Source organism: Poecilia reticulata, linkage group LG8, assembly GCF_000633615.1.
Source record: "Poecilia reticulata strain Guanapo linkage group LG8, Guppy_female_1.0+MT, whole genome shotgun sequence".
In the NCBI taxonomy this organism is placed as follows: domain Eukaryota; kingdom Metazoa; phylum Chordata; class Actinopteri; order Cyprinodontiformes; family Poeciliidae; genus Poecilia; species Poecilia reticulata.
In genome coordinates this window covers 12,764,428-12,785,631 of record NC_024338.1, presented here as the reverse complement: position 1 = coordinate 12,785,631, position 21,204 = coordinate 12,764,428, and the positions used below count along the sequence as shown (strand labels likewise).

At 38.3% G+C, this 21,204-nt stretch overlaps 4 protein-coding genes across 5 annotated transcripts in view; 2 read left to right on the top strand and 2 right to left on the bottom strand.

The window, feature by feature from the left end:
- The first annotated feature begins 950 nt into the window (after window positions 1-950).
- On the top strand, window positions 951-5,833 carry LOC103468831 (zinc-activated ligand-gated ion channel-like). Its single transcript, XM_008416180.2, has 9 exons — window positions 951-1,719; window positions 1,796-1,941; window positions 2,068-2,112; window positions 2,183-2,289; window positions 2,388-2,554; window positions 3,196-3,311; window positions 3,757-3,967; window positions 4,086-4,244; window positions 4,338-5,833. The coding sequence occupies exons 1-9, from the start codon at window positions 1,680-1,682 to the stop codon at window positions 4,589-4,591; spliced, it is 1,245 nt and encodes a 414-aa protein (XP_008414402.1). The 5' UTR covers window positions 951-1,679; the 3' UTR covers window positions 4,592-5,833.
- A 773-nt stretch (window positions 5,834-6,606) lies between these two features.
- LOC103468832 (Golgi apparatus membrane protein TVP23 homolog B) lies at window positions 6,607-8,787 on the bottom strand. Its single transcript, XM_008416181.2, has 7 exons — window positions 8,706-8,787; window positions 8,469-8,533; window positions 8,235-8,379; window positions 8,001-8,090; window positions 7,324-7,449; window positions 7,103-7,231; window positions 6,607-7,006 (listed from the first exon to the last, which is right to left on the bottom strand). The coding sequence occupies exons 1-7, from the start codon at window positions 8,715-8,717 to the stop codon at window positions 6,980-6,982; spliced, it is 594 nt and encodes a 197-aa protein (XP_008414403.1). The 5' UTR covers window positions 8,718-8,787; the 3' UTR covers window positions 6,607-6,979.
- Window positions 8,788-9,563: 776 nt separating this feature from the next.
- Window positions 9,564-12,999, bottom strand: otop2 (otopetrin 2). The gene is made up of 7 exons (XM_008416182.1): window positions 12,937-12,999; window positions 12,119-12,604; window positions 11,877-12,025; window positions 11,725-11,783; window positions 10,989-11,131; window positions 10,065-10,906; window positions 9,564-9,983 (listed from the first exon to the last, which is right to left on the bottom strand). The coding sequence occupies exons 2-7, from the start codon at window positions 12,549-12,551 to the stop codon at window positions 9,813-9,815; spliced, it is 1,797 nt and encodes a 598-aa protein (XP_008414404.1). The 5' UTR covers window positions 12,552-12,604; window positions 12,937-12,999; the 3' UTR covers window positions 9,564-9,812.
- Window positions 13,000-14,941: 1,942 nt separating this feature from the next.
- ush1ga (Usher syndrome 1Ga (autosomal recessive)) overlaps window positions 14,942-21,204 on the top strand; it is a 9,378-nt gene continuing 3,115 nt past the window's right edge. The window contains exons 1-3 of one of the 2 annotated variants that reach the window (XM_008416183.2): window positions 14,942-15,285; window positions 18,225-18,678; window positions 18,794-19,581. In XM_008416183.2, coding sequence (XP_008414405.1) covers window positions 15,122-15,285; window positions 18,225-18,678; window positions 18,794-19,581 — 1,406 coding nt within the window. In that variant the 5' untranslated portion in view covers window positions 14,942-15,121. Of the gene's footprint in view, window positions 15,286-18,224; window positions 18,679-18,793; window positions 19,586-21,204 lie in introns of those variants that run through there. The other variant, XM_008416185.2, reaches the window with a different exon arrangement.

The window sequence follows — 21,204 nt, the reverse complement described above, 5'->3', positions numbered from 1 at the left end:
TCTGATTAACTACTAGTTTTGCAAGATGGTGAGTGAAAACAGATAAGAGACAATCCATTCAGAGATAACTGAGGAATACCTTATCTATTCTGTGTCCTGTAGAGACAATGATTTTATTATGAATGGATGAAAATAGACACACAGAAAAAAATAAAATATGGTTTTATTTAGGAAGAAAATATAGCTCTCTGCTGCTGAGAAAAAATGCTTCCTGGAGGCTGTTGAGGTTGSAAATGTTACCCAGYTGCTAACGTTAGCCTTTGACGCATGTAATGCTCCAGTTCGACGCCAAGAAGCTTATCAGAAACTGCGTGCACTGTAAACCGTCTTGCACTGCAAAGTGCTGATCCAAACGAGGCGGTTGTTAATATACAATCAGTATTTGAAAGCCTGACCAACACAGACTGAACTTCCTCCATTGCTCCAAGCAGACTACAATAATAAAGCAGCTCAGAAAATTAACGTCATGGTTCACAACTTTTCATTCTGCTCACTGATTGGCCCAGTCAAAAGCCGAAAAGGGAGACAATTCGAGTCAAGGGGAGAAAGCCCAGACTACGCTAGAAGYRAKAACTTTTTTTCAAGTGGAATTGCACAGGACGGCAATGGTCAGACTGCTGTTTCCATTATCATTCAGAAATAATTGGCTTCTGCATGCTTTTTGTGTTTGCATGCAATTATGGGGCTCTATTTATATGTTGAGCCTATGTGTGTGTGTCTTTGTGTGTATGCAGAGACTATCTGAAATTAACGTGTGSTGATAGTTTCATTCGGGAGAACACCAGGTCTAAGAGCAGACCCTCGCAATGCAGGATGGACGCAGGCCAAAAAACTCAACAGACCACAGACCAGTGGGAACTGATTCTTGGCCAACCAGTAAACTGCAACATCAACTGTGCAGTGATGAAAAAGACAGTTCAGCTGCAAATGTTGGCCAACAGAGGCCTAAGAGCTCCCCACATGCCTGTTCACAACACCAGACAATCCTCTTCCTGGGATTTTATTCTTCCCTTTTATTACCATACCATCAGTGCATCACATAGGGACACCACAAACCACATCTTTTCACATCAGTAGAATAAATGTTAGGCAGCTTAATTTAAAATCAACATTACATAACAAAAATTGCATGTTGTTAAAGTTAATGAACTCAAATAGCCTAGACAGTTCTTGGTAAAACTGCAATTCATCAGCCAGCTGTCAAAGCAGTGTATTTAAAAAGCCACTCCTTAGCTTAATCATTGCAGTCTTAAATATTTGTTCTGTTTTTTTACAATCATTTTTTGTGCAAGCTTGCCTCTCAATTACAGACTCATTGAGTTGCTCCCCTCTTTTGCAGACACGTTCTTGTTGTAATAAGTAAGAAGCACAGCCTATGACAATGTCAAACACGACCTGTATGTCCTCTCCTGAAGCTACGGACAATGGGCAATACCACACCTGCGTTTTCACTGTTTGCACAGTCTTACTGAATAACACAAAAGAGATTAGCTTATAATGACTTAATGAAAAGCTTTTGTGGGCCAGTTATGTCGTCTGCACCAATAGCGTTCTGCMCACTGTTGTTTARGAGATCTATTTAAAGAGTCACATCAAGCTGAAAATTGAAAGGATGAAAGGTGCAGTCATTAATCTATAACTATTCAGATAAAAAATAATTTAGACTAAAAACTAAAAGGATGGAGAGTGCAATCTTTCTGCTGAGTTTGCTGATTTTTGGTAAGTACATTTTGGAGACTTTTAAAAGATTTAAGGAAGTCTTTCTAAAATTACTGGAACACATGTCTTATTGTAGGATGTTCCCAAGCTGAAACCGAGTGCACGACTCGCAGATGTCTGGCTCAAATGTTAATTAGTGAAGCATATTTATCTCCACCTCAGTCTGAGAACTGCACCTTACTTGTTGACGTTCCATTAATTGAGTACGAAACGCTATCAGTCGTAAGTATTTTTTTTCCCACACACTCCATGGAGGCAAGAACAAACTGTTCTCTACTTTGTTTGAGGATTCTTCCAAAGCTAATGTAAAGCAAAAATGTATAACTTTATTTTATTTTATTTTAACAGGACATGAAGGAACTGCATGTAATGAGTCGTCTGCAGGTTACAATTGTATGTGTTAAAAATTAAACATTAAAACAGAAAGATAAAACAAAACCTGAATTTTACTTTTAACGTACAGGCATGGGTGGATCCAGAGCTGGCGTGGAACACATCARTATATCCATTTGRAAAACTCATTTTGCCAGTAGATACAGTGTGGACCCCATATATCGCTATAGAAAATGGGTGAGTGGCATRACATCCTATTTTTAAAAGAAACTCAGTCCATTGATCTGCTCAAGCTTACCTGAAGCACTTGCCGTCTCTGTTGGGAATATGTGCAGAAAAAGCTCCATGGAGCATGATTCACCTGATCTCGTGGTGTACAGTAATGGCACAGTGGGGCACAAGGTGGTCATAATTGCAGAAGTGAACTGTGGAATCAAYCTGTTCAACTATCCTTTTGCTTTTGATGTGTGCCCCGTTGGACTTAAATCCACCCCACCACATGGTAAGAAATTCACTGATGCCATGATAACACATTTCATTCCTACCATTTTATTTTAACTTCATATCCTTAAATTTTCACAGAAGAACACAGGCTAATGCATGCACTAGACTGCTCTGGATTGTATCTATCAATTTAAAGTAAACTATGTACAATTTGAGCAACAATATTGATCTGTTTATGCATAGTTAACTGAACTTTTTGCATACCATCAACTGAAAGAAGCTCTGTGGTACCATGTTGCCCAAACCCCATTTTAGCTAGCGACATTTCCACAGTGACTTTAATTGTTGGAATCATATAATCATATTCAAACCACTGTTTCCTTTTTTTTTTTAAAGGAAACAGCAAAAAAAAAAGTGTTTGAAAATTTCCTGATTTATTTCTTCTCCCATCAGGGTAGTAAAATAATTTTTTTTAAATGATGGATATTTCTTAAAACGCAACTGCTGCAACAATGTTGAGTTTATACTCCAGACTACAATCTGTGTATTGATGTTTGATGATGATGTCCACACATTGATATTGGTTCATTCCAAACAAGGAACAAGGCCGTCTCTATACCTCTTTAAAAGGGCAATATTCCAGATTTCTTTCTTACAGCAAATTAAGAAATTGTTAATATACTAGTTTTTCTATTGCAGAATGTGGCATAAGCATAAAAGTCGATCATGTGAGGTTGGCAGAGAGTTCGCGTGGAGACTGGGAAACGGAAGAAGTGAAGCTGGGAAAAAAGCGAGAGGATCGCAATTTTATTGACGTAAGTTCATAAAAATAATAAATAAAAGCCAATTAACTGCATGATCAAATTGATATCAAATTCATKTATCTGGTGGTATCTCATTTACCACCTGTAAACTGGAACATGAACCTAAATACATTTATCCAAGTGAAGAGCTGCGTTAGTGGGCTTTATTATTATTTTTCTAAACAGTAGGTTTAATAAGTCACCAAGAAGTAGCTGGCAGCAATTTAAGTAAAAACAAGCTTATAAGCTACCTAACTAACTTGAATCTAGCTCCCTTGCTGTAGTAAAAAATKAGTCTGATGAGTTTAAATAGTGTTCTCATACTTAAGAGTTACTAAAAGGGAAGCCATTCAGCGCTACAGTAAAACAAATCACATTTTAATGAAAGTAATGCAATGCAGACTGTAGTTCTTTTCCCTTTGTTCTTGTGTTATTGTGTCTTTTGTGCTCACCTCAGGTGTCTCTAAGGATCAGATATACCAACCCATTCATCACATTACTCCTGCCCACTATCTTGATCATGGTGGCTGATATAGTCAGCGGTGCTCTGCCACTGCAAGGTGGTGAGCGCAACTCTTTCAAGGTTACCTTGGTGCTCAGCTTCACCATGTTCCTGAACATTCTCACCACCGTGCTTCCTGGAGACAGCAAGTGCAGCCCAATCATCCGTGAGTCMCGGGGCACGCAAAAACAAACCAACTTGTGCTGTGCAAACCGATGAGACCAAAAAAAAGGAAAATATAAATCAGCAGCACAAGTAACTACAACCATTTTTATGTTGCACAGGAATCCATTTCTGTGTTTGCCAAGTCCTGATGGTGATAAGCATGTTGGTATCCATATTGTTGACAAGGGTGTCTCAAGATGGGCTGGATTTTTTCACCTGCTTCTATAAAAGGCCTGCCCCTCAAAATGCAGAAGACAACAAAGAAAATGAGGATGCAGGTGAGTGAGGCTTTGTTGTCAAGGAAACGTACTGATAGTGAAGAGGGTTTTTTTTTTTTGGAGTGACAGACTGTGTAATTTTGATCTCTGCAGAGACCAAAGGTGTCATCAGTGTCGTTCAGCAAGGTCTTTCTGAGGACTCTAAAATGCTCCAGAAGATGGTCAGATTCATAGAGGCTGTTGACACCAAACAGGAAGAAAGTGAACGTCATCAGAAACTTGCAGATAAACTGGACAAAATCTTTTTCTGGTTGTATCTTATTTTTAGCTCTGGATATGTTGTTGCCATGACTTATGTTATGATACAGTACACATGCGACATTGATCATTTTAAATTTTGGGACTAATGCAACATAGAAGATAATGACTAATTGTTTTTGACCTCTTATTTATTATAATATAGCATTAGAACCCCATGATAGAATTCTTAGCTAAAAACTTATATACTCTTAAACCATGTAACTAACTGTTAGTCAAACTTTCTATTATATTCTACTTCATCAGTTCAAGGGAGGTTTATTTGTATAGCTCAAGTCTTCACTACAAACAAGAAATATGGTGAAAGAATAACAACAGAATGCAAGCTTCACAAGCTAAAAATACAAGTTCAAACTAATTCATGGCTTGTCCAAAACAAAACAAATTCACTAACTGGATTTACCAAAGAAAATAGGAAAGAGACAACCACGATAATTATTGCAAGGATGATTATGTTTCACATATTCAAATGTTATTTAACTTTAACAGATGGGCATGGAAAAGATGTTCATTTGTTTCAGAAGGGTCAAATCTGATCTCTAACCTTTCTTTTCTAGAACCAAAAACTACAACCAAAAACTTGCTTTTCTGCATTAAGTTAGCAGAAAATCCTGACATGCATATTCTGGACACAGTGGGCATTTGCCTTTACGCAGAAACATCAGGGGTCAAAGATGAGATGTTGTGACAAAGCCATTTTTTTTAAATCAAAAATGAGTGATGAATGGCTTTTCTTAGGTGTTTTACCAAATGAGTTATTTTCCTGTAATTACCATAATTATTTTTGAGGAATCCAGATTAGGATTTGTTAAGAGATCACTGCAGTTCATGACTTCCACAAAATAAAGACTGAAAAGGTTAATTTACTATCTTGCATATTTTTGATGCAACACAGCTAAAAACTTCTTGGATCAATGTAAAGGCTGTAATTAACAGGTGGTTTGTGTTAGAAACTCAGTTGCATAGTGGTGTAGTTGTTAGTGCTGTTGTCTTGCAGGAAGATGGTCCTGGGAAGCAATCCTAACTTGCACTATGTCTGCATGAAGTTTGAATGGCTTCATCATGTACATAAATGTTATTCTAGGTGTGAATGTTCTCATGCAAGTTGTTTATTATATGATGCTCTTTGATGAACAGGTGAACTTGTGAAGGACGTACCACGCAGATAGGCACCAGGGCCCATGTGGTCTTACTAGAATATGTGTGTATAGACAATAGATGGAGGAATAGATGCATTAATGATTGTGAAGCCACAGAGACCAGAGATGTAACTATACATTTCTTGCGTTATTCTTTATTTTATCTGTTAAATAAAACAAATATATTCCCTATATTTTGATCTATGAGATTTGTTCACATACTGTGAAAAGTCACTGAATAGACATTTTATCGTTCGCAGCAGATTAATGTGGCATTTCACAAGAAAAGTCATTCAATGGATGTCTTAAACAAACATAAATTGGACTTTTTGCATAAACATTAAAAGTTGTATTCAGACATATTCAGACTAAAGTACCGGCAAGAAAACAATAATGTTTGTTGCCACCTTGTGGCCAAACATTCACCTGGAGACAAAGTAGTTTTCTCGTCACTCCATCCATCCATCCATTTTCTTGCACCCTTTTTCCCTCAGTGGGGTCGGGAGGGGTGCTGGTGCCCATCTCCAGCCAACGTTTCGGGCGAGAGGCGGGGTACACCCTGGACAGGTCGCCAGTCTGTCGCAGGGCAACACAGAGACACACAGGACACACAACCATGCACACACACACTCACACCTAGGGGCAATTTGGAGAGGCCAATTAACCTGACAGTCATGTTTTTGGACTGTGGGAGGAAACCGGAGTACCCGGAGAAAACCCACGCACGCACAGGGAGAACATGCAAACTCCATGCAGAAAGACCCCAGGCCGGGAATCGAACCCAGAACCTTCTTGCTGCAAGGCAACAGCTCTACCAACTGCGCCACTGTGCAGCCACTTTCTTGTCACTCTTGTCCTAAATTTTTTTTTTTTCCAATTACATTAAGAGCACTTAGTTGAAATATTCTACATCACAAGGATATCAATACATATTTGGACAATATTTCGGACCAGAGGAGACAATAGAATTTTCATGATTTATTTTTAATGCACACAACGCCTTCTCAAAGATTCTAGTAAATGGCTATTTCATTTTACACATAAACAAACCAAAAAATAACAAACTTTCTGACACAAAAATGCAGCTTAGCCAAAGTAACGAAAATACCAGAGGTTTTCTATATTGGTGAACTTTCCCCAACATTTTACGTCCACAAGCTTACAAAAATTGTGTAAAAAACGCTCACCTTGTGTTACTATCTCACACTGAATTTCTTAGAATCACCACATGTAAAGAAACAGGAACATAACAGACTACCTCCTCAAGTATAAATATACTAACTCCATCGAGTTCTGAGCCCCACCACCTCTTTGTGTCTGAATGCTTCCAATTCAGTTTCAACTTTTCGTTGTTTCCTTCATGGCCTTTTTAAAGAAAAAAAAAAAAAGAAAAAAAGATGAGTGTCACAATGTGTTCTGACAATACATTAAAAGTAAAGGTAAGCGTGACACTTCACAAACCTGTTTGAAAATCTGCCCACTGAGGTAGGACTTTGCCATGTTTCTCAGGCTGGACTTTCCACCCACTTTGCATCTGACATAACCGTACAAGTTAGCCCACTGCAAAACCAGCCCCATTATCACCACAACCTGAGGTGCAAAGTCACAAAGGGAATCATCACATACATGGCAGTAATTTATACAGGTAGGAATCTGACACATACACAAAGCACTGAACTCACCAGCCATTTGATGTTAAATGAGAAGATGGTGCTGAAGACAAAGATGACCCAGAAAATGGGGCACACAATAAGGCCAAGCCAGAAGAGCCGCGACTCTGCAGCGGATATTTTGCTGACACCATCAGACTGTTTAGAGAGGATGGTGACAATTTATTTAATCCTGATAAATACGATAATCTAAGAGTCACTTGCATTTTATTCTATAATAAGAGTCAAGGTACATGATTGGCCAGAGGCTTACAAGCAGACATGACTCTAAAATAAAATGTGAATTTTAACTCTTCCACACTGGATCAAAAATTATTTATTCAGGCTGAAATAATTACATACACTTGCTATAATATTTGGTTAAATGTGCTTTAGTTCAAAACAAAATCAACTGCACCAACTCTCAAGCTCAGTAGAGGCACCCATAGTGGTACCGGTTGTGCGATGATGCCAACCAATTTCATTTGTATGTAACATTTAGTGAAATACCAAATATTCCCTAAATTCAAATGCCAATGGTTATATAAAGCATATAAGTTCTGGTTGTCTTATCTTTCCAATCTGAAATAAAAGAGAGGTTATATAAAAAGCTAAAAACAATAATATGACATACATGACAATGATGAATAGTGTTTTTAGACTTCTAACAGGGACTTTAAAGATTAACACTTTTTTTTCCCAGTGCTTACCTTCCTTGATTCAAACATCCAGTGGCTTCTCCCATCTTCATCCACTTGATTCCACCATCGAAGGCCAACCAGTAATCTGCCAGATACATTCTAAACACATTCGATTCAAAATTATGAAATTTAAACGAGCAATAAACCATTTAGATGATAACAAACGTTTCAGGCAGAATTAATACATGTAGATCTTGTTTTTTTTTTTGTTTGTTTGTTGTTTTAATAATCAGACACGCTCACCTTTACAGTCCAGAAGTCGCATGAAAGCAGGAGGATGATGGTGACCATGCAGACAATAAAACGACTACTAATGACGTCACATAGTAAATAAACCAAGATGGCACTTGTGCGGAAGAAAAGGTGGAAGAACGATGCCAAAGGATATCTGAAAAACACGTTTGGATTTTATTTAAAGACCAGCTTACTTGTCCATGATAAGAGAGTAGACAAAAGAGATTWAAAAAAAAACCTTACTTAATGTTAGACTGTTTTAGTCTGAAGTTGTCCTCCTCACCAAAAAGAGGTGATTCTGTAGAGTCCTTTAAACATTAAAAACATGAAGACACCCACACAAAATTAGCAAGAATCTTGTTCTTAGCTCCCARCACGTATTTGTGTCTATTTTAAGTCTTAACACAGAYATGACGCATAATGCTYAATCAAGCAATAACCTCATAAATGTGACAAAAAATATGTTWTTAAATAAATCACCTGTCGATGCATCTCYGRCACRGAATGAGTTTCCTGRTGACGTGGATGTAAACAAACTCGTGTGCTAAGGACCCGAAGAAAGGGTGGCCATCATTTTTGCCTGATTTAAATATTCTAATRTCTACGCACCATRATTTTATCAACAGGAGTCGCTTGCTACAAACATAAGATCGGGTGCTGGTCTTAAACATCACCAAGAGGTATAATCTCCAGAAACACTCCGTGCAGAAGTTAAAAATGATTGTATGGAACATTTGTGCCACCATTATTAGAATAGATTTGATTAAAATCGATTGCCATAATTTCTTTGCCTAGTCTGTTAGGTATTCTTGTATTAGCTGGTGTTTYTTTCTGTTGTAATTATATAAACTGTAAGCTTAAAGGTTTCGGGACCGAGTRAGTCAATCAGGTTTGTTGGGTACTCCAGTGACAGATGTGTACCACCAGGGGGCTCTGTTRAGCAGATACCCGTATGTTCCTTTCGGAAACCATTGGTTTTACAGTGAATGAGGTATTAACTACTTTATCAGCTGCTTTATTTTTGGAATGCTTAAATACAGTATGAAGGGACCTATTGAATAATATTTTTAATAACTAAAGTGTATTGCGTATTTACATTTATTTATGTATTATTGTGATCTTTAGACTTAATGAAAACGTTAATAGTGTCCCAAAACCATTATTTCAGACAAAGGGTATTTGACTATGGGCAGTAAAGTTTACTGCAAATAACAACAGCAACAACAACAACAACAACAATAATAATAATAATAATAATAATAATAATAATAATAATAATAATAATAATAATCACAATTAAACAAAAATAATTAATGATAATAATAGTCATGGTTTGAATTTTAACACTTCTTTTTTATTGTTTGCAAATAAAGTTAACAGAATAAATCAGCTTTTACAAGATTAGCTATATAAGACATTCATATGAATAAAATGTTGAACACATTTACACTGACATATTGATGCCACTTCATTAGAAAGTAATCAATATTGTYCCTTTTTGACAAAAACTAATCAAGAACATCCAGTACAAAACAGTTTAGTAACGCTCAGATCCAGCTTTTTGTGCACTCATTGCAAGATGTTGATTTATGAGTTTAAATAGACTTCAAATAAACTGGCAACTGAGTGCATTCGGTAAAAGATGCCGAAAGGAAGACCCACGTTCACGATAACAGCCCACATGCTGGATTGGTAAAACTGTGTTTCGGTGTCATGATCAAACTGGGGACGAGCACCAAAGGCTGGCATGATCCACAGCTGTGAAAAACATAAAGAGACTYAGTGTTAAGTGAAYCGATCACAGTGAATGTGAGAAAAAGGGGAAAAAAAGGTACTTACAATGATGTTACCCAGCATCAGGAATGCGCAGACTTCTCTCAACACTCGCCTCTTCCACAGGAGTTTGTGTTTGTGCTCCGCTGTCCCACCGTGGCCACGTGCTTCTACATCAGGCTTGGGCTTATTGTCCAGGTCAACTTTTTCAAGTTTGCTTCCGTCTTTGCTGGATTCCACCACGTACTGATTTTCAACCACTGTGTCAGCCTCCACCTCATGAAAGGGCTCCCGGTGCAGGCCGTCAATTATGAAAAAGTTCTGCAAGCCAATCTGTATTACCATCAGTATTCCCCATGTCAAATTGAGCCTGTTCAGGTGACCCTTGGCCCCAGTTGCAACCATGGCTACRATGGAGAAATAGCTGATGATGAATTGCCCCAGCGAGGCTCCCACTAGCAGCCCCACATCCAGACTGCGGGTGGGGTTCTTCTCTGAGATGTGCTCCCTGTGGTCCACCCTGAAGATAGCGCTTCCGATGACAGTGCAGACAGACATCAATGTGACAATGACTATATTCATGACAAAATGTGTCATCACTGCAGCATCATGGCTCTCTACACCTGACTTTGATTTCATTTCAATCTCATACTCAATGAATGTTGCGATGCCTGCGACCACGAGGAGGAGCCCCAAAATCGGACCGATGTATACTTCCTTGAGGCTGAATCTCACATGGTGGTGGTTGCTTTGTGACGCTACTCGTCCCACATTCTTCCACATGACGAAGGCCATGGCGGAGGCAAAGAGGCAATACTCGATGTTGAAGGGGTACAGGTAGTAATAGGCATCCTTGAAGATGCTGCAGGAGCTGTGGCTGCACTTGCACTTGTCATCCCCATAATCGGCTGTAATTTCACACAGATAAGACAGTGTCACGTACTTTATTCATTAATGACTGCGAAACCACCTTTCACCTGCTTAGGTTACCTCTATAGATGTACATCTGTCTTCTTGAGAGCTTGGTGACATTGGTCGGAGCATCTGGAAAAACTGTTTGATGAAGAGACTCCTCAGTGACCGCAGTCATCCATAAAACAAGATTTGTGGCGAGGGTAAGCATCAGCCCGCATCTAAAATATCAAAAAGACAGAGAAAATTAACAAAGATATTCCAGAGACACATCCCACGCTATTCTAGTTCACACTTGATTACGTATGATCAGCAGTTTGCAGGTCAAATACAGAAAAATGTGAATTGTTTTCTATTTATTTATTTCTATAAATGCATCAAAGCTAAGACCATTTTTGGTCTATAAAACATCAACCAACAATGAGCACTTAAATGCACTTTTGTTTGCATTTAACACACATTCTATGATGCTTAAATATTTTGGTAACACTTTATTTGAAGGGGGTGAATAAGACTGACATGACACTTTCATAAACATGACATAACACCTGTCATGAACATGAATAAGMCTTCATGAATATTTATGACTGTTGTCATAAAACGTAATTCGGTAAATTCTGACACTTTTAATACAAAGTTGACATTATTCAAAATGTCTTTGTTATGACAACTTGACATTAACCAAGAAATCATTACTGATATAAATTTGTTATAAAAGTATTACTGATTGCACTTTACAAATTAGGTAACTTTATGTTATTAAAGGTAAAGAAAATAAGCAAATAAAGAACATGCAAATACCCTAAAAACCTACCGTGAAAGGTTCTTTTGGACCTGCACACAGTCCCTTGAATGAATCCACAGAAAGTATGTCTGCAAGTGCAAAATACAAAAATTGTAACATTTTCTAACCAATTGGAATGGAGAACATTAAGAATGCCAATTTATTATTATTATTTTTTTTACCTGCACAAGAATAAAGACAATTTGTACCACGGGAAATGCAACTTTAACATTGGTGGCAACACCTGGGTCACAGTGGAGGTAACCCACATAGCTGGCGATCTTAAAGACATCCATGATGACACTGAGGATTCCAAACAGAAGAAGTCCAGCTAAAAGCAAAGCAACATGTAGAGGAAAGTGATTAAACTGTCCWCGAAATACTCCTCACATAAATTGTTTAGCAGTAACATTTTTTACTGTACCTCTCAGCCAAATGGGTCCTGCATGCCTGTCCTTGAAGACAGCATTTTCTGTCCTGGAATTGTAAATGGTGAAGTAGACCATCCAGACGGAGGTCAGCAGGAACAGGAAGAGAATGAAAATCTGCAGGTCTGAGGTGTTGATATTGACACTGCTCGAAGTGCCCCCACTAACGAAGGCGCAGCCCAACATCAGGATGTTGAGGCAGATGATAGCAGACAACATCCATCCCCAGTTTCTGCCCCGGTCCCGCGCACCTTCAGTTGAGGAAGCGTCCATCTCTGGCTCACTGACACTCATGGCTGAGTCTGCTGCATTTATGTTGTTGGAGAGGTGTGCCTCCTCCAGCACCCTGACCTTGGCTGTCATCTTGCAGGGCTCACATAAATTACCGCTGGTCAAACATTCGCACGCATAGCCCGGGTTGATGCACATGGCTGTTGTTTCAGAGACTCCTTTTTTTTGTACAGGTGAGGTGTTTGGTGCATCTGGAAAACAGAAACGAGACGTGTCAGGTTCAACAGTCAGATCCAATCCTTAACTCCCTAATAGAGACACATCCCACACAAAAGGAAAAGTTTTCAAAGATTATAGAATCAGTATTTGTCACGGTGTGATTCCCTTCTGTGGTTTTGAGCTGAAAATCTTCCACACCAATTATGCTGTGTTCTTTATATCATCAATATTTTTCTACTGAATCTTTTGAAAAAATAAAATACTGTCAAGGACATAATACAAGCTGTGTACATAATGTGTGGTTGATGATGTTCACATCATCAACCACACAACATCTTAACTTTTAGCGTATGTGTGAGCTTACCTGCTGTGGAGAGATGTCCTGAGAGACAAGGTGCTGCGGCTTTTATATTTCTCCAAAACCAAACTTGTTTCCATCCAAAGCGTCATAAAATGTCTGACTGCTTGGAACAAAAGCATGATATCAACAAATAAAAGATGTTTAGCACAAAACACAGTACAGTACAGTAAAGTTCATAACACAATTCCAGGAATATCCTTTTCCCGTTAATTTCAAAGTTTTTGGAAAATACAAACTCCATTCTGGATTGCCAGAACTTTGTTCTTGATATCACACAACTATTTCACTACATAAAAGTGGGACCAAGTAGCTACAATCCCTTGAATTCACAGATGCAAAATCTGTATATTATATTAGGGTTTTTTTTGTGTGTTTGTTTTAAACTTGATTTATTTTTCTGCTGCAGCAGACAATTTTGTCACTGTCATCAGACAAAATTGCATGCAAGTTATCTTTAATGTACACAATCAGTATCTTTAACACCTAAAGGGTATGCTTTGACTTATTGGTGTACTTTATAATGCATGTTCCAGTATCCTACTAAAAGTGTGTTCACTAACTAATATTAATTTTCAGCTTGTCCTGTTTGCATTTGCAGTTCAGGGTGGAAACTTTGAAAAAGTCAATTTTGAAGTGTGGAAAACCACAGTGAGATGACACTACCTGTTAACCTGCCACAGTGACACATTGCTTACATATATATTTGCACTCTAACCTTTACGCAACTAATTTATTAATATATTAACTAATCATTTATTAATACTATCTATTGTGTTATGTAATATTTGATCATATCTATTATGTAAACGTAGAGGAACACATGAAAACATCAAGAGTGAAAGCAGAATCTTTCGAAGCCCTAAGGACAGCTTTATGAGCTTTTATTAGATGACATATTTAAACACAATAAATAATCATATTCTATTAATGGAACATAAGGGACTTTCTGTACATTATGACTGTAAGAAAGAATGAAATAAATGTGTCAACTCCAGGGCTTGAAGCAATGAGACAGTTTGCATAGGTGACATTTTTCATGCAATTCATACAAGAAATGTTGACCAGTTGGACAACACTTGGACAGTTTGAATGTTTTCTCAACAAAGTCACAATTCCAGGTTAATTTTCAGCATTTCTGCGGCCCGCTCTGGCTTAGAGAACTGTTTACATGCACATTGACTGAGAGCAGTCAACATGGAATAGCCTTTCTTTTCTCCCCAGGGTTCCTTGTGAATGCTACTAACTTGACCCCAATTCCTAATTTTTTTTTCATAAAATAAAAGAACAAGGCTGTGGGCGACATACAGGTGAATCCAAACAAATTGGACCTTCTCTAAAAGGTACATTATCTCATTTTGCACTTTATAAATCTTTCTAAAGCTCTTGAATAGACAGACTTTGCTTCAGTGTTGCCTTTCTCACACTTTCTCCTTCCACTCAACATTTCAAACTTGGATACAGAACTTTGTGATCAGGCACTTCACTTCCTCTCCATTTGGAGGTTGTCAGTGACTGTGTTACACAACTCTAAAATCCCTTTAGGCTGTGTCTTATGTGTGTTAAAGCCTTTCTGATTGGCCTTATGTATCTACTCTGTGAAAAAGGCGAACTTGGGTTTTCATTATCTGTAAATCATATTATTTAAAAAAAAAAGAAAAAAGAAAAAAGAAAGAAAAGCTAGTCATCTAACTGTGCGTAATTATTCACCAAAATATGGGAGTTCCAATATTGCATAAAAATTGACGTTTCTGTAATACATTTTATGGATATGCATTTGTAAAACTGGAGGTCAGGCAACTTTAGGTGAGCACCAGGTGAGCCCCAAGCAATCTTTTTCTGGTCAAACACACCTGATCAGAAAAACCTTCTTTAACGGAGCGYGCAGTTTGCCTTTTTTCCCCACTATTTAGATACAGTGGTATATGGATGGTTTTTTTTTTGGTGGCGGGGGAAATATCTTATCTCTGATTCACCTCGTCCACCGGGAGCAGTGTTGATCCGCGCTGTGTGTGCCATCGCGTCCCTGGAAACGCGCTTCCTCTTACATACCAGGAGCGAGTCCCTCTGGGTGAACCAAGAGACAAAATGGGACCCGATTAATCAGCCTGCCGCCGCCTCATGACTGGGACCATGGAGGTGGTTGTGGTGAGACGGAATGGCTTTGCGCACGGCGAACTGATTCAGCACCATGAATGACAGGTATCACAAGGCGGCCCGGGACGGCTACCTGGACCTGCTGAAGGAGGCGACGAGGAAGGATCTGAACGCGCCGGACGAGGATGGCATGACACCGACTTTATGGGCGGCATACCACGGCAACCTGGAGGCTCTGCGGCTGATCGTGGCCAGGGGGTGGGTATGATTTATTACGAAGTAGCTATACCCAATAAGTCCTAGGCTTTAAAATGCATCTAAAGGTTCATCATAGATGATTTCTGAATGCATTTCATTTTTATTTCGGTTGTTGCTTACTGTAATCTGAGATTTTTTATTTTATTTTATTTTTTTACCCGTTCAACAGCTCGTTTGGTGCGTAATTCAACTTAATGGACGTAGCGCCTGAATACAGCTCATTTAAATTATTCTGCCAGCTTATGTGGAAACATTTAGAAGAAAATGTAGTCGCTTAGAGGACAAAGGCAGATTTTGTAGTGCAACAAACTACCACACACCAATTTCTCAAAGTACGATGCTTCCATGAAACACCGTGGGGAAAGTCTTAAGCTGTCTTTCACGTTTGCTGTTTCCCACAAGCTTTGTGGCAATATTTAAATGCTACCCCTTGTGGATTTGTTTCAGCTGTGATTATCGTTGTGCCCTTTTCCATCAAAATCAGACCTATGGTGTCAACAAATAATAGTTGCCATGACAATAGATGTTCCCACCTGAGCTGTGGATCTATCTGGAGCTCCTCCAGAGCCACATTGGGTCTCTTGGATCCTTCTTTGATTCCTTGCCCAGGCTATCACTTTAGGCTCCCACTTCCATTTCAAAATCATGCTATTTTGCGCATAAAATACAGATACATTGCTAAGGATATAATGTGAGCACTATCATAAGGCACTGTACGTTCACAGTTCCTCAAGTAATTATTTGATTGTTAGTAATTATTGTTAGAGCAAATTAATCAATTTTATCTATTAGCAGATCTGTATTTGTCTTTGTAAGTAGAATGTGTCAGTCTTTTGATTTCTCCCTTTTTAAAGTTAGTTTCACAGTTTTATGAAGAGAACGAGAAAATATTTCATTCTAGTTTTCGGAAGATGCTTTATGAAGATTTTTGGCAAGATTAGCACTGGTCTATTTTTTTTGTAGAGCGGTTCATTTCTCATCTCATCAGGTTGACCTGGTTTCCAAGTCAGCCAGAACAAAACGTGATTCTGCTTCACTTAGCAAATTTAAAGACAACATCACATCATTAAACGTTGCTTAATTTGTGAGAGACAATTTATTAGGAGTTAAAAAAACAAGCAAACAAAAAACACCAGGGACAGTTTTAGCAGGTTATTAGTGAAGACTGTCAGCTCTAATTTTATGATAAATTCAGTTTGAATTTGTTCATTTTAAAGATGAGTTTGTTCAGGGGTCTTCAAGACCCCTGAACAAACTCATCTTGTTCAGGGGTCTCCCAAAACGCCCAAGATGGCCTCAGCTTTAGTTCAGTATTTCCCACGATTCGAGTGTACACAGAGCTGCAGCACATAGGAGACATAAAGTACTGATTATCCAATGGAATGAAAATAAACACTAATAGTTACCATAAGTCAAACTTGTGAGGCAATAAACAAAGGAGAGAGGTCCAAGTGTCATGGGAAAGATGCTATATCTGCTATATTTGGCTCATATATTGCATTGAGCTACCTGCAGTGGCATTAAACTGTCACTGAATGTGAAGACAGAAACAGACCATCAGATAATAATGAGACAAGGCATCTGACACTACTGTCCTAAGCATTTTACCACAGACATAAATTGCGACACATAAAGCCATCATGTTAGATACCTTTGTGTGAGTACCATTTTGTATGATTTGAACTTAGATGGTCATAAATATATCATCTGAGTATAAGTAACTCTGTTTCTTAAATTTATAGTATGTTCCCTGAACTTTTTTCAACTCTGTGCTCACGCTGTAATTCCTTTTGATCTGAGTTTTATTGTTGTCTTTGGGGCTGTTTACCCATCACTGTCAGCCATCAGCACTGAAGATAACCCATTGCCTAAAAACAAATTCCATGAACCATTCATTCTAAAAAATTTCCCAAATTTCTATCCTCTCTTCGATCCTGATGAAACACGAAGGACGCTCCACCGAAATCAGAACCGGGCTTTGAAAATCGCTGCCCAAGAATGACACATATTAGAAATCCTTACAGTGACACCCATCAATTATAAATCTGCAGTAGTTTCATGTCCATAGCATAAAATATTCAGAGGTCTATGCGGCTACCATGGAGGACAAAGAAGAGACAGAACAGTTTGGCAAGAAGTGGCTTTATATAAAACYTTAGATAAAATAAATGAAATATATTTTAACTGAAGTTAACTTAACATTATGTTGGAGTAGGTACCAGAAAAAATGCTTATAAATATATAGAAGTAACTTAAAATAAAGATGCCAAGAAACATTTGAATACAGTTTGATAAAGTATACAAGGAAATAAATTTAATTTGGTAAATTTGCATATTACGTTTATCTTATCAAAAAGGTTCAGATAATCAGTTAAAAGCTTGAAAACTCATCTTTGGCTGTTACCCAGCAAGCAGGTTGCTTGATCTGACTTGAGGAATTCAGGAGGACATCACCAGTCAGACCAAACTGTGTCAGGTGCAATTTATGTGGCCTCCCTTGAAACAGGATACAGGTAGTGGAGCCGTGATGCTGGCAAGCCAGCGGTCGTATTACAGATCTGAAGCAACAGTGCAACACACATTAAGGTAGTCCTCGGGTCGCGGGCGGTCAGGAAAGCGAGGACTGTAGTATTGCATTGGAGGACATTAGTTGATTGCTGATTGAAAAACAAACAAACAAAAGAAAAACAGAAAAAGAATTGGCCTAAAGCAAGCCAGCATTCAAGCTTAGTTGTTGAAGCCTGAATGCTTTGTAACTTAACTTTCCAAAATCATTTTCAAAATTTCATGATCAATAAAGATTTAGTGGATAACATTTTATAGCCAAGTCAACATTGCTTTGTTTGACCAGTTTTTTTCCCCCTTTATAAATAAAATCATTATTGTAAAAACTGCATTTTGTATTCACTCGGTTACCTTTTGACTGTTTTGGCCAACAGAGGCAACCCAGACAAGTGTGACATATGGGGGAACACACCACTCCACTTGGCAGCTGCCAATGGTCATCCCGACTGCCTTTTCTTCCTGGTGTCTTTCGGTGCCAACATATGGTGCCTAGACAATGACTACCACACACCCCTGGACATGGCTGCCACGAAGAACCACATGGACTGTGTCCGCTACTTGGATTCCATCGCTGCCAAGCAAACAGGGCTAAATCCTAAACTGGTCGGCAAACTGAAGGACCGGGCATTTCGTGATGCTGAGCAAAGGATCAAAGAGTGTGCTAAGATGCAGAAGAAACACCGCAAACGCATGGAGCGAAAGTTTCATAAAGAAACCTCTGAGGCTTCCGCTTCAGATGTCATGAGTTTCTCCAGTTACACTGGCAGCTCTGTTAGCCACAAGCTACGCAACTTCAGCACAGCCACTATCAGTGTGCCATATTCTCAGGTTGGGACTTTTTTTGTGGTTTAAGTTTTCGTACACTAATTGACATATTTAAATGTACTTGAAATGATTAAAATTCTTTGACTGCTTCATTGTTACATTGTTTCTGTACTGTTAGGCAACTCTCCATGCCACAAACCGAGGGAAGACAAAGATTCAAAAGAAGCTGGAGAAGAGAAAGCAAGGCGATGGAACTTTTAAAATTTACGAAGATGGAAGAAAGAGTGTGCGCTCCCTTTCTGGACTTCAGTTAGGTAATGATGTCATGTTTGTCAAGCAGGGGACGTATATCAATGCAAAAGACAGAGGGCGTCGAAATGTTCGAGATATGTTCCCTAGAGACAACGACGGTGCCATTTCTCGTGCCATGAGTGAGCCAGACCTTCTTGGACCAGATATGGACTACTCTGAGATCAGCACAGACTCCGGACATGATTCCCTGTTTAACAGACCGGGTCTGGGTACCATGGTCTTTAGAAGAAACTATGTAAGTGGAGGAATGTTCAACCTCGGTGCTCGAGACACGACCCGCTCAGGTAATAATGTGCGTTTACGCAGTCGGTTGCAGCATTATCCAAGTATAGACGAAGACAGCATTGGAAGCGCACGCAGCCTACAGGAAAGAAACACGGAAGAGTTGCCTTGGGAAGAAGTTGAATTAGGGTTGGATGATGACGATGAGCCTGATACAAGCCCTCTGGAGGTCTTCCTTGCCACACAAAGCATGAGCGAGTTTTACTCCATATTCAAAAGAGAGAAGATCGACTTAGAAGCTCTCCTGCTTTGCTCTGATCAAGACCTTAAGAGCATTCATATCCCATTAGGGCCAAGAAAAAAGCTATTGGATGCCTGCCAGAGACGACTGGAGACCATGGAGGACCCAGACTCCATTGAAGACACCGAATTGTGAGTATTGGTAATTTTATTCATTCGAAAGTCTAAGCTATGAAATATTTATTGGATTTTAATCATCACACTCAAGAAAAAATTAAGAGTATCGGTTTTCAAAATTTCTTCAGCTGCCACTGAAATATTGACCAAATCTTCACCATTGGATGAAAAGCATTTACAATGACAGCATTCTCATTACATCTGTGAAGATGCACTACAGCTACTAAATATATAGTATTTGACTAGATAGAGGTGATTGTCAGTGACTGGACAACAATCTGTTCAGACAAAACAATATCACCATTTCTTTCTCAGTGTAGAGCATGAAACCACCAAAACTGCAAAGTTACAAAATGGTGAGGGGTAGATGCCTTGAATACACTTTAAGATGCAAAGTATCTGGCTAATATGGTGGCACTTGTAACAGATACCCTGACGTTTTGAGTTGAGTTGATGTATTTGTAAATGTAGGACGTCCTTTCCAGGATTATTGTCTGGGGTGAATTTAGCCATATATGATGGATTTATGCCTTCCTTTGTGAAATCAAACCTTAATGTTTTAAGAATTTCATTAGATTTTTCATTAATATTCAATTCCACAAAGCTGGTATTTACTCTGATTCCCATTTGAGAGCTATGGGAATCACATCCACTCTATAAGAACAACTCCAGCAGGTCCAAAAATCCATGTGAGGTTTATTTGCTTGGACTCATGAGTACTTGGTGTTAAATTAAAAGCATTACTGAAGTATACCAATGACTTCAGTAATGACTTCAGAAGTATACCAATGACTTCAGTAATTGGATGCATACTGAGTTACAGTAAAAATATTTTAGAATGAAAATTAGAAATTAGAATGAAATTTTAGATTTCTGAACAACCTAAGCTCATACAACACCTCCAGAAGTTTAAATTCACAAATATTTTATTCTGGCCTTATTCTGACAGTTCTTCTGTTTATGGCACTTCAAAACCAATGGGTAACACTTTATTTGAAGGGGGGTGAATRAGACTGTCATGACACCATCATAAACATGACATAACTGTCATGAACGTGAATAAGTCTTCATGAATATTTATGACTGTTGTCATAAAGTGTCATTCGGTAAATCATGACACTTTTAATACAAAGTTGACATTGTTCAAAAATGTCTTCGTTATGAAAACTTGACATTAATCTAGACAAAATGTCTTTGTTATGACAACTTGTCAACCTAGACAAAATTGTCTTTGTTACGACAACTTGTCATTCACCTAGACAAAACTGTCTTCGTTTTGACAACTTGTCATTAACCTAGACAAAATTGTCTTCGTTATGACAACTTGTCACTAACCAAGAAATCATGATCTAACATAAATTTGTCATAATAGTAGTTATGATTTATTACACTAGCAAAAGCTTTAACAAAACTATGATTAATATTTCCACTCCCTGAAATAAAGCAAAAGTAGGACAAGCATTAGAGATTTCACTAAGCTTTATTACACTATCAAATGATTTAATAACAAACTCATTAAAGTAGAACAAATAGCACCAGTTATGAATATGTTAAGTGTCATTACAGTGTCATTAAGTAAAGTGAAACAAGTAACAGTTATGAAGATGTCATTAAGTGTCATTAATATTAACTTTTATC